Source organism: Triplophysa dalaica, chromosome 2 (assembly GCF_015846415.1).
Source record: "Triplophysa dalaica isolate WHDGS20190420 chromosome 2, ASM1584641v1, whole genome shotgun sequence".
Taxonomy (NCBI): domain Eukaryota; kingdom Metazoa; phylum Chordata; class Actinopteri; order Cypriniformes; family Nemacheilidae; genus Triplophysa; species Triplophysa dalaica.
In genome coordinates, this window is record NC_079543.1 from 5,231,345 (window position 1) to 5,244,859 (window position 13,515).

General features: G+C 41.4%; 1 protein-coding gene across 2 annotated transcripts in view; it reads right to left on the reverse strand.

Moving 5' to 3' along the window:
- Window positions 1-13,515, reverse strand: part of itsn1 (intersectin 1 (SH3 domain protein)) — a 42,983-nt gene that overhangs the window by 10,625 nt on the left and 18,843 nt on the right. The window contains exons 14-29 of one of the 2 annotated variants that reach the window (XM_056765434.1): window positions 13,324-13,464; window positions 12,940-13,027; window positions 11,754-11,893; window positions 6,554-6,666; window positions 6,261-6,475; window positions 6,050-6,171; window positions 5,837-5,851; window positions 4,851-5,167; window positions 4,608-4,770; window positions 4,285-4,490; window positions 4,044-4,126; window positions 3,739-3,905; window positions 3,388-3,433; window positions 3,055-3,176; window positions 1,461-1,581; window positions 1,145-1,336 (exon numbers count right to left, since the gene is read on the reverse strand). In XM_056765434.1, the coding sequence (XP_056621412.1) occupies window positions 1,145-1,336; window positions 1,461-1,581; window positions 3,055-3,176; window positions 3,388-3,433; window positions 3,739-3,905; window positions 4,044-4,126; window positions 4,285-4,490; window positions 4,608-4,770; window positions 4,851-5,167; window positions 5,837-5,851; window positions 6,050-6,171; window positions 6,261-6,475; window positions 6,554-6,666; window positions 11,754-11,893; window positions 12,940-13,027; window positions 13,324-13,464 (2,251 nt within the window). The remainder of the gene's footprint in view (window positions 1-1,144; window positions 1,337-1,460; window positions 1,582-3,054; window positions 3,177-3,387; window positions 3,434-3,738; window positions 3,906-4,043; window positions 4,127-4,284; window positions 4,491-4,607; window positions 4,771-4,850; window positions 5,168-5,836; window positions 5,852-6,049; window positions 6,172-6,260; window positions 6,476-6,553; window positions 6,667-11,753; window positions 11,894-12,939; window positions 13,028-13,323; window positions 13,465-13,515) is intronic. The other variant, XM_056765435.1, reaches the window with a different exon arrangement.

Genomic DNA, 13,515 nt, shown 5'->3' on the forward strand with positions numbered 1-13,515 from the left:
ACACATCGCCGTCTCAATTCCACACATTAATGAGTTTGCCATGACACTAGCAGGTTATGACACCTTTGTTTCTGCACCCCGGTTGCGTCATGACTCATGAATAGTGGGTCATTCTGTAGTGCTATGGTCCAATGAGGAATCTTGGGGGTGGGGCCTGAAGAAGCGGTAAGCATTGGTCAGATGGAGCGGTGGAACTTAACACTGAATGCAAGCGTTCCGATTAGTTGGATTTGTACCTACGGAGGCGGGGCTTTGGGACTAGATCACGGGAAGCCACAAAAGGACCCACTATCCAGCACTTTCAGTTGATTAGTGCATTGAATTCATCATACAAATTCAGTGTGAATGATTAATTTCATGAATTTGTAAACAAAAAAGGAAAGCAATCCTTCAAATGTTAGGCATTCTTGTTTATTTAATTGCTTTAATGCGAAGGAGGCCGGCTGGCAATTTTTGGCGAGCGTCTACAGTTCGGAATATTGAGGTTAACGACTGCTCTCTGTAGCATTCGTCTCTTCTGGCCACAAAGCCAGCTGGGGGCAGTCACATGATCAATGTTCCATCTCCCATCATCCCGCTGGGCACAGTTTAAGGGATAGTGGGTCGCTTTGAGGACTTTCAAGGCTGAGTGGGATATGGGCAACATAACAGTCCTAGAAAGAGGAAAACACAGCACATAAGCAAATAAAAGGAAAAAAAGAAAAAGGAAACACAATGTGCAAAAATCTTTAAGAGCTAGGAGAACTAAATGGACTCTGCAAGACACTTTTCACAGGACGCCACAATGACAAGGACACTAGCATGCAGGCAAAGAGAAAGAGATGAAGTCGTTCTACGTATGCTACATGGAGGTGACCGGTTGCTTGGAGACAGGAAGGGGAGGGGCTTCAGTGTGGCGGAGGATAAGGTCTGGTCCGTAACTTCACCACACCATGAGGTACGTCTAACAAAACGTTTACTAAAGCTTACTTTGAGAAGGTCCTCAAAGATCATTACGGAAATATTACATGTCCATTTAACTGGAGGATATTTGTGATGCTTAAAGCCAAATGCTTTATTTGGAAGATGCTCTCATCGGGGAAACTTTACCACTGGGCTAGATAGAGCGCATGTTTAACAGAGAAAATATATAATTTGGACTCACATTGTTGGCTGGGGTCTGTGTCGGTGGTCATCTTGACGTAGTTTGACGGGAAAAGGCCGACAGAACCGTTCAGCTCCCCTTTCCACCAATCGGGATCCTCTCTGCTCAAAACGTTGATGATTTGGCCCTTGTTGAAAGGCAGCTCGTCATCGTTCTGAGCTATGTAGTCATACATGCCGATCACTTGGCACACTGTGGTATGAAAACACGAATGAAAAATTATTATGGCGACAGCAAGCTGCAATGCAAACTTTTTCTAATCATCATTTCACTTTAAAAGACACACAGAGTGCACTAAAAGTTCTTGGACATGTACCTGCGTTGGGTGGTGGAAGCTTGGGTGGGATGGTCTCTGTGGGGGTCTTACCGGTGCTGGGGCTCAGTAATTTAACATAATTAGCTGGAAACCAGCCAATCTGACGCTTTTTTCCTCTTGCCTACAGAAAACAAGAGCAGTAGATTTGAACGACATTTACACAGAAAATTTCAACTTTGTCTAAATAAGAAATCTATATAAAGATTATGTCTTCACAAGCACTAAAAACAGCCACTAATATCATATTATTCCCTCAGAATTCAATAAAGTAGAATACCAAAAAGAACCAAACAAATGCTGTTTCTATACCACATTATATAATTATATATTTTTCAGGGTATATACAGGAATCATGGAGTTAAATTTAATACTTATGAAGACCATTTTTAAGACTCTAGACATCTTCACCACTTGAAGTTTTAACCGGTTACATTTACTATATATTGATTGTAAGATAGCACAACTCCTTACTCCAAGTACTTCCGCCTTGAAATCGTACGGCTAACTAGGTTCCGGTTATATGTATTTACAATGGGCCGTTGCTCCCTGCAAAACCTTAACGGTTAAAAATAAGATTTTTACGTAAAAACTTTACCAGCGACATAAGAAGAAATATTCTAAACATCACTAGATACATCATCTTCAAAAGATCTGAGAAAGCATTGATGGTGAACCAAAGGCGTTTTACTTTTTCTCCTCACACATGCAGCTCCGTTGCAGACATTTAATCACCAAACGCAAATCACAGAAAGCTGGCGGAGACATACAGCGAATCATAGCGCCACATTTTTGAGCAGTTAATATACTTATTTGGCATCAAATCTGCTCCATCTGCAAATTGCTATTTTAAAATACTCATCATTTATTTAAAATCCACATAAACATTTAACAATAATTGCATTGTGTCATTTTGTTGTCGTTAAAATGTATGAAATATAATATATGAATGACACTAACACCATTTAGGAAAGCAATGGACTGCTTCAGGGTTTATTATTCAGGAGATGAGTGTACGTTTATGAAATATATTAGGAGGTGAACATCCGCTAATTTAAGATCTGTCATAGAAACCGACATTAAAGCATGTTGACATCAGGTTTTATTGTTTTTAATTAAGTGAACGCCCTAGAAATAATCCACTTTGATCTCTGCATGTACATAAACTGAACGGAAACGACTGAGCCGGATCAAGAAGACTACGTGCAAGTAGTACATTGAGTGACTAACCCAAATCAAGGTTTATTAGAAACGGAAACCAGCTTTGTGGCTATCACTTAGCATGTGGGAACGGACAGTGTTGATCCTCATCTAGGCTATGCTAATCGCCTTCCTACACACAGAGCAGTACACCTCAGGGTTATTCCCAGAGACTGTCCACCGCCATCATTCCAAATCTTTATCCTCCAACCATTTGGACAAAAACGTGCATTTCCCCATTAATCAACAATGTTATTTAACATCAGGTTGAAAATGGACCTCCCACTATTCGCCTACACAATGATTCAATTCACGCTAAAGCGATCAACTTTTAATACTTTTTAAGACACCACGGACACCCTGTTTTGTCGCTGTGGTAACATTACACAAAGCCGACCTGAAGTTCTCCTTCCCACCATCCTCCCTGGTTTTTCTTTCGAATGAGAATGAGCTGTCCGGGTGCCAGAGTCAGCTGCTCCGTCCCTGTGGCCGTGTAAGGTGCGATGACCTGAGCGATCTCTGAAGACACAAGTGAAACAGTTATGAGAAAATACCAAGGTGTGAGCGAAGGATTGATTTTTCATTCAAACATAAAAAAAAATCCTCTCATTTTTGTTTGAGGATGGCAAGTCAAATTTTTGATGTTTTTTATACAACCATAAAGTAAAAAATGAGATCTGTTGTTAGAGATTTCATGGATTTATTATTATTATTTATTTTTTATTCTCACCCGGTTTCCTGCCTAAACTTCCTGTTTTCCCAGCAGATCCCAAACCCTAGGCAGAAAAAAGAGAAAAGAGCGCTGCTGATACTAAATTCAACAGTTAATTTGAATGCAATACTAATGTCCCATTCATGCCGTGCAAAAAAAGATGAATTCAACTAATTAAACATTTAAAACGTTTTGAACTGCTTAGTTAACTAACTTCTTTAACATATTTTAGTGAAAACTGTAAATCCAAAAAATGTTAAAATCACTAATATGCAATGCAGTTCTCATTTCCATAAATTCAGATTTGTTTAACATCGAACCGCAGCTGATTTTATAGGTAAGCTTTAATCTTGTTCACTAAGCCATTACATCAGACTCTTTAGGTTTGACGTAATTGGAGGGAAAGACTCCGGTCCTCCCGCCCACAGTGCCGGTCCACCAATCCCCTTCTTTCTTTGTGACTGTGATGACATCACCCTGCTGGAAGGTCAGGTCACCCTGCTCACTGCTTTCATATGTATACATGGCCACATACTCTGTGTAAACACACAAAATGACAGAAATACTTATAATCTGATTTAAATACTTAATGTGATTTTAAAATCTAATTGAAACCGACTACGAGCACATCTGCATGTGTCATTGCCCGTTTATGATGTGGCGGGCATACCCACCTTCTCCGAGATCTGTGGGTTTGTTCAGAGAGGGACTGGGTCTCTTAACACTAGGGGGGCTGTCAGAGGAGCCAGACTCAATACTGAAAAAAAAAACAGCAATTACATACATATAATAGACATTCCTTACGAGCCTGAACAAAATTGCATTTACAATTTTAACAATCAGTATTTTGATCGTGTCTCTGCATACAACAGCACCCAGTTCCACACCAACTACTCTATCCCATCACAGACACACCTCATAGATTTCCGCACAGGCCCGGAGATGAGTTTGACGTAGGATTTGGGGAACCATCCTCTCTGCCCCTGTACTTCCCCGAACCACCACATATCCTGCTGCTCCAGCACGGTGATCACGTCGTTCTTGTTGAAGTTCAGGTGATTGTCTTTCTTGGCTCTCCATGGGTACAGAGCCTGAGCCTGCAGACCCTCCACCTTCTCACCCTGAGAGGTCATGAGAGGGAATCAATTATTCACAAGCCAACCAAATAAAACTGCTGGTTTAAAAATAATTTTGTTGTTAAAAATCTATTAAGATCGGAGAGCATTTCACACACATACCTGTCCAAGCACAGGTGAAGGTGAGGAGCCCGACAGCGTGGCAGGAGTGAAAGCCGAGCGCTGTCTCATCTGACCACCACTGGGCACAGATAGAGACGGCTGAGTGGGCTGTGTCGGCCATGCGTCCCACCCGTCACTATCCTGCTTCTCTACAGACGGCCACCTGAACAAAATTAAATTACTCATTTAAATGACATTACATAAGAATAAGAATGCAGATTTATGGGAAACAAGTCCACTTACGTAGTGCTGAAATCTGCCCAATTGCTGGATGTTGAGGAAGAGGAAGAGGCCGGGGCTCCTGGAGGGGCTGAAGTGGGCGGGGCCATGGAAGCAGACTCGTTGGGAATTTGCTGTACGGGCGCGGCTGTGGTCGATGAAGAAGCCGATGACATACGGGTGCCTAATTTAGGGGTGGTGCTAGATGCAGCGCTGGCCCTCAGACTGAGAGGAACTTCAGATTCTGGGATCTTCTCAGCATAGTTGGCAGGAAACCAGCCAGTCTTCCCTTTAACCTCTCCTCCTAACCATCCAGGTTCACCCATCTGAGACTCGTCCACCTGAGAGCCAAAAGTAAGAGCGGATGAGAGACATACAAAAAGAAAGATCTCGGATGCGAATGATGAACGAACCCAGCCAACCACAACATGTTCACGTGAGGTACAAACATACAAACACATGAATTAAAACGCATGTGTCATTGTATGTAATGCCAGAATGAAAGACTTGTTTTGTTGACCAAATACAGGAAGTGGAATAAATGGAGATGGCAGAGAACCCGAGACATCAATGAGCTTCGAGCAGGCCAATGCCAGAAAAGAATCGAACACAGACACAAACATGCAGCCACATAGGCATAAAAGCGAACATTTTTTAACCTTATTTCTAAAAACTGTAGTTGTCGATAACGGTATTCATAAAATGAGAAGAAAGAAACCTTCTCTGTTGAATTTATTAAGTTTGATGCGATACTGAAGCAAAACCTCTCCTTCCGCATTTTATTACCCAGTTTCTACCAACGAACCGCCCAGACAAACAACACAGAGACCCTCTGAGACAATCTAGAAACAAACACTGCCACTTAACCAAAGCCTCTTAATGTTGAACTCCAAGGCATCTAGTAGCTGCATTTCCTCATATAAATACTTGAAGCGTCTAACTAGGGATGTGTGTTTATAACAGAAATCAGATCGAATGCTGAGAGGACGGATGAGGGGCAGAAAACTTACCCACTCCCCCTTCACCTTCAGGCAGAGTGAGCACAGGGAGGGACAGAGGCAGGGTCAAAGGTCAGTAACTGTGTGCTCAGGTGCACACCATGACATGCACACACCCCCCCCACACACTTGAGAACTGAGAGCAATCCTTGTGTTACTCTACAAAATATTACTGATAAAAAATGTAATTCTCAGTTACTCTTCAATAACAAACAGCAGTCTTACCATCACTATATCTCCTGGATGAATGGTGATCTCATCGTGACTGCGAGCTTCAAATGGGTACAGCGCTCTGTAGTAGACCACCTTTACCTTGTCCTGGTTAAAACCAGCCACCGGGAGCTTTTCTACAACGTACAAACATGTGGATTTATGGAAGACTCAGTTAAATCAGTTCTGGTTCAACATCTGCATATAATTCTTGATCTCATCTTACCAGTCATGGACCAGGTCGACGGGCCTTGCTGTAGTTTTCCCGGATGCGGCTGATGTGTCAAAAGCTTTGAGAGATTCTCTTGGATGTCGGCGCTGCTGTGGTTCTCCTCTACGCTGACTCGGCTCATCCAGGACTGGGGCGCAGGAGGAGTGGGAGCTCTTCCCAAACCATCATCCCGCCATGCCGGGGACATGCCATCATCCGGCGCCGACAACCTGGAGGAAAGAGAGAACGTGAGAAGAGCTGAAGTTTATTACTACGGTTTATTAGTATCATAAAGATACACAAAGTACCTAGACTCCTGTAATTCTGTGGAGTTCCTGTCTTGTGATGGCTGGGGATGGATGTCCACCTCCAGATTCTTCTGTTTCTGCCTCTGCTGTTTGTTGTGGATTTCTCTCAGTTCCTGCAATGCATGATGGGATATAGGAGGACAGGTAAGGGGAGTATGGGGGCAATGGGGCTTGTTGTGATAGCATTTCTCTCTCACACAGACTCGAAACGTTCACAGTCGTTTCCTGCAAGCAGTCTGGAAAACTGTTTGCATGACTGACAGAGGTGAACAGGGTTCTGACATTTCTGGAAAGAGAGATTAAAGGCCCGTCCACACCAATGACAATAACTATAAAGTCATCATTTTAAGTGTAAGAGAATCCACAACATAGCCATATAGTGGAACAAAACTGTTGGGATCACTTTCAGATTGATTCCTTTTTGGGCTGATAAGTGATAAAACGTTGACAGCAAATCAAAAAGTTTGAACGAATTTCAAATGTAAAAGCAGATTATCATTTCTTGGTGTGGACGCTAATATAGTTTTCACTACTATTCTTGGTGTGAACCGGCCTCAAGCGCTTTAGTGTTGCTTATATGTGAACATCTTGTTCAAATATCTGCAGTTAACTCTGATGTCACATAACACGTCTGAAGGGGACTGCGGAAATATCAAAACAAGCCGTTTCAGATGACCAATGGAACGACTGCTGCTAATGTGATGTCATATAAATCTACCAATAAGCAAGATGTTTGAGAAACCAACAGGATGTGGTTGAGACGTCAGGTGTTCGCTTCGGTATTCAAAAACAACAGATGTACTGCAAGCATAATTCTCAATATTTGTAAGTAAGCTTCTCTTCTCATGCGTGTTCAGAACTCAGTTTTGCCAGTGCGGGAACAGATTGAAAACTGATTCGTTCAAAGCTGAACGTATGTCAGAGAAGTAAAATATTCAAGAAATCACTCCAAGCTGTTTGGTAACAGATGCAGATTCTAGAAAGAAAGAGTTAGCCATTTAGAACACACACGCACACACACAAACAAACACTAAAGCAGTGTCAGTGTTTAGATTTCATGAACCAGACGTGCATTTTAGGTATGATCTTCTTTGAATTTTACTTATTTAACACTGATTCTGACACTGTCTCTACAATGGGCACCATAAACGGGCAAAAATAACTAAGCTTTACCCTGAAAAGAAAGGGATTAAGAATGTTCATATGTATGTTTTTTTAAAAGATGATGTCCTGGTTCATGCTTGGGAAAGTCACGCTTCGTTGGGTTCAATTGCGTCACATGCCTCGGGAAGAAAAACAGCACGACACTGATCTAAGACTGGCTTTTCATGCTCAGATGCCAAACTTAACCATAACCCTGTACATCAGACACTGTAAAAGACAAAACCAGTTTGCTGCTGTTTTGTAATTATGAACCTGTGATAATTATCACATGCTGTATGTTATTCACAAAAAAGAAAAATCACAAACTAAGCAGTATGAGTTGTATTAACTATACATTTTAACCGCTTTGGACTGTAGAGCCAGAGCTCACAAAACGTAACTCACTATCACAATTTACCATTAAATGATGCTTCTCGCTGATTGGTCAATGGATATTTAACATTTAGAGGTGACATGCTGTTTTGATGTTTCCAGTGTAGACACGGTCACTAAAGGCGCTTTTCCACCATCCCGCCGAATCATTCTAAGCACAGTCTGAAACGGTTACAGTTACAGTGCCATGCAAAAGTATTCGTCCCCCTCCATTTCATTCATATTTTGTTATTTTAATCTTAAACTACTTTAAATGATTTTTTTAACATTAATCTACACACCAAACGCAGATTTGTGACTAAGAACTTGGCAAATTTATTCAAACTAAAAAACTAAAATAAATACATTGAATAAGTATTCTTACCCTTAACTCAGTAGTTGGTTAAAGCACATTTACAGACTCAAATCTTTTAGGGCATGATGTGATATGCTTTACAAATCTGCATTTGGGTTGCCATTCTACTCCTCAAGTTCTCTCAAACTCTGTCAGGTTGGACAGAGATCATCAGTTGACAGATTATTTTAGGTTCATTCAGAGATGTTCAGTTGGGTTCAAGCCCAAGCACTGGATGGCCATGCCAAAGGCACGGTTCTAATATTTCAAGATTTCATGTGTGTTCACTGAGCAAAGGCATAAAGCTCAGATTGGTGGAGTGTTGCTGTGATGTTTGTCCTTCTGTAAGTTTCTCCCATCTCCCTATATGATCATGGAGCTCAACCAGAGTGATCATCAGCTACTTGGTCGTCGCTCTAACCAAGACCCTTCTCCATCGATGGCTCAGTTTGGATAGGAGGTCAGCTCAAGTAAGAGATCTGGTGATCCCAAACCGCATTCATTAAGGATAAATTGTGGCTACATGCTTCTGTGAACCTTCAATGCAGCAGATTTGTTTCAGAAGTCTTCCTCAGATCTTTGTCTGATACATCCTGTCTAAGAGCTCTACTGGCAGTTCTTTTGACCTCATGTCTTGGTTTTTACTTTGATATGCATTTTCTGATGCACCTTTTATTGAGGTGTATGTGCCGCTCCAAATCCTACTTACTCAATTGAATTTACCACAGGTCAACTCCACTCGAAGTTTACAAACATCAACAAGCAAAACTATTGCTAAATTTCAAGTGTCCCAGAAAAGGGTATGAATACTTACGCAATGTACTTTTTGCTAAATTGTCACAAATCAGTTTTTGGGTTTTGTAATTATTGTCCATTAAGCTTAGATTAATATATATTTTTTAGATTAAAGTAGTTTAAGACAGCCATTACACACAGGGTTTCTGCCGATCTCATATTAATCTTGAGTACCTATAGAGTAGTATTGCATATGTGGTATCTTCGAAGATTATTTAGTTTGATCACATTTATAAAAGATAGATACTGCTTTACAATTGATTCCGAAAACATACGGCGCGTGTTGGGGGGAGGGGTAGGCTGAACTAAAGCATGTGCGCACCCATTACCAAAAAAACACAGACATCAGTTTCTCTCACCGCATGCGGTTCATGTCTGGCATCTTTTTGCGCTGGGACGGCTCCATATATCTTCAGTTTATATAACATTCAGCACTAAAATGCAGTGAACAAACAAACACCAAATGACTGAACTTTGCGAACATATGCTCTCTCGCTCTCTCTCTCTCTCTCTCTCTCTCTCTCTCTCTCTCTTGCTTACAAGTGAAAGTGACGTCTGCGTATGCTCCTTCTCCAGCTCTCCTGTGGCCGTGCCGCGTGCTTTTCCAGGAGAATTGTCCAATAAGGGACTAAGAAAAGTTGTCACAAAACAGTTTTATATGTAAAGTAAATTATGTTTCTGAAACCAGTACGATCGCTAGGGGAGTGTATCGAGCACTGAAATACTACGTAATACGCCCAATTCGTTTTTTGACAAGTTGACCATGTTAAGCATGAGAAGACAGCATGTTTAACATTGTAAAGAAGTCAGAATGCATGACACATCGTTGCAGGGCCGCTTTAAGATAAGGCAGCAACAAAAGAAAATGTTAATAAAATGAAGGGGGATGAATACTTTTGCAAGGAACTGTATGTTTAGGCCTGGTTAGCCTGGTTGGACACGGTACGATTACAAACTGTTCTCACCTCGGACAACCGTGCCCAATCGTGCTAATGAATGCGTGCAGAGACGTTATAGCTCAGTCTCCTGTGTTACCAAGGCAGCACGTGACACGTGTGTGACACGTTTGTGTTTACATTGTAAAAATTTCCGTTATCGTCCCTGCGGTGGAAAATGAAACCATTTACGTACCAGCTGGCATGGATTGGCACAGAGTGGAATGATAAAGGAATGAGAACGATTTGGCGCTATGGTGGAAAAGCGCTCTTAGAAACCAGACTCAGATAAGTGTAAAAACAAAGAGTTGCTGTGCTCGGCCAGCTAGAAGTTTTAGAATAAGTACAGTGCAGCCTTTGACAGGCTTCTCAAAGGAAGCCAAATTAGGTGTGATAAGACAGGGCGTGGTATATTGTAAGTTCAAATGTCACGGGGGAGAGGGAGGGATGACCTGAAAGTAGAAGTGTATATGCTTCAAACAGGCCAGCAGTGCTGCCAGACAGTCCAACAGCACCTCGTCCACAGAGCTCCCTGACTGCAAGAAACACAAATCGACCCAAACGTTGTGGGTTAAAGGTCACACCACCGCCCAACTTCAGCATCATTGTTTGCACTCTGTCCTGATGCATATTCGAGCTTTTAAAAGTTATTAATCATCATTTCAAGTACAGAGTGATGCAGACAGCATTTGAACACAAGCAGATCAGTGCAGCCATCAGGCTCAAAACAATCCCTGTTAGTACTGAAAGTTTACGGTTTAGTAAAGGGTCACAGTCAAGATCAGACACAACTGTAGGCGTGCTACTCCACCTTTCCTCATAAAGGGCAGCAGAGAGCACAATGCTGTAAGTAGGGGGTTTTAGTTTGTTTGATGGTAGTTTTCTGAAGAGGTAACAGCATTTCTGGTCATCTACCTGTAGCCCCCTCTGCTCTTCTAATAGTAGCTCCGACTGCAGGTTTTCCATCCTGGCAGCGTGGGTCTGATAGAACAGTCCTAAGGACTGTGCCACCACAAATGTTGAAGCGGGGGTGCACGGATAAGCGATGAACAAAAGGGTCAGTCAAGCCGTATAAACACGGTGGATGGGGCAGGAAAGGATCGTCAGGATGAGGAAGACGAGGTACAGAGTGAGCAACAGTGAGAGGTGTGTAGCTACTGGTGTTTACTGTGCGCAGGGTCCAAACTTGACATTTTGCCAGCTAATGGTGAGTGAACTGAGAATAGGTAATAGGGTAAATTTAGGTTCACTTGGACGCTTTTTGACATTATACATCTCTTAAAAAACACATAACAAATTTTGTTCCTCATATTTTTGTTTATATTGCGCAATGGGATTAGTTTCAGTCTAGATTTATTTACGTAGTGTTTTTTTTTATTTACTCGACTTCGGCAAATATTAATTTTGGACTCTGTGTTTGTGTGGAAGACCAATATTCTCTCACAAAAAAGCTGCACGCACACTTTCAATGAATGTAATACTTTCTCTTTCATTGACACAGAACAAAATGCTAATCAATAAAGAACAAAAATATCAACCGAATAAAGGTTAAAAAATAAAATGATCTAGGTAAAATTCTAAACCCTTGGTAGCTCGGTACCTTTAGCTGTGTGTTGAAGGCGTCTATTTCAAGAAGTTTGGAGCGAGTCTCCTTCTCCACAGCATCCAGTTGTTCTTTTAGCTCCTGTTTGGCAGACTCTTTTATTTCAATGGCTCTCTGAAGACCGGACAGAGAGTCTCCTACACAGCAATAAAGATATATACAGGATAATACATCATTCCTAAGCTCAAATCATACATTTAAGGAACAGTCAAGCTATACATTTTAAAAATATCCGTTTCCTGGGAATCGAACCCATTAACCTTTGCATTGCTGATGCAATGTTCAACCAATTAATGCCCCAAAATTCTGCACTAGAATGAAGAACAGTTTCACTTTTGACTCTTTTACACTCATGTAAACACAAAGCATTGGTGATTATGAAGCCTGTAAGCATGTTTTTAAGTATAATAAATTCTGAACGTGTGAGCGTTGAGTGTGGCCTTAATTTCCATCCGTTTGCAAAACAGAGGTTTATTGAGCTGATCATCAACTTTAATGTCAGTGATTTATGCCAGTAAGCCAGTGAGGCTATAACAATGAGCTATTTACATGCACAGTCTTACTCTGATTATGCTTAATAAGCTGATAACATGTAGGTCATGTAAACGCGTAAAACGTTGAAGGGAAATTTCATGAACTGTGTAAGCAAAAGGTAGCTTTTTGCCCATAACTCCGATTTAGCACTGCATGTAAACGCCTTTACCGGTTTCCTCTCAGTTTTGTTTATGTGCGCATGTCAGTCAGCGTAATAGTGAAAGTCGGAAATGGAAGTAATAGTAAGACATCTCATAAAAGTAAGCTTTCGAATCATGCAGTTGACGTAGAAACATCAAAATGAAGAACCATTGTTGCTTATAAAATACAGCTTTTGACCGTTTTCCAGCTGCATTTTTAATTACTATCCAGACTATTGAAGATGATGTCACTGCACGCGAGAAAACAGGCAAGTCTCAAACTTGTAAAGGCCGTTTTCTGCGTAGCCGGTTTATTACTATGCAAGTAAACACATGAAAACTTTTTAAGCTGATATTTGATAGATATCCATTTATTTTTTGCATGTAAACGCGCACACTGATACAACACAGAAGCCCAGACGGTGCTGCCCTGGGGTCTGTCTATACACTGCTGCATAAAAAGAAAGCAGTGCTGATCTTTAGAGCAATGATGAGGAAAGTGTTCTTACTGTGGAGACTGTTCTGCTGAACCTGCTTTAGCTGGTCATTCAGACACTGTTTATCAGGAATCAACCTGCTCAACCACTGCTGAGACTCCTGGGAGACAGAGAGAGAGAAACCCTTTATATAGAAATGATTTACACAGCACATCCCTTTCACACAAGGAACACTACAGTGGACAACTACAGTATCTCTTCCAAAAACAGAAAGAAATCTCTTGGTATAATGGGTGTTGAAAAGTTTAAATCTTGTGTTACATTTCCCAACATCAACAAAAACACACACGCACACGCACACACACACACACACACACACACACAATAAGACTGAGTGAGGACATAAATGCATTAAATTGATAAATAAATGGATAGCTGTCACCGAGAGACACAAACCTGCAGCTGTTGTTGCAGGCTGGTGATCTCAGCGATGCGCAGCTCTCGCGTCTTATTGGTGCTCTCGATTTCATGTCTCTGAGACGAAAGGCGGAAACGGATGTCTTGCAGTTTACCCTCCAGCTGTGACTTTTTATCATTCTACAAAATAGGAAAGATGTCAAAATTATGTCAGTTTATGTTAGTAGCACT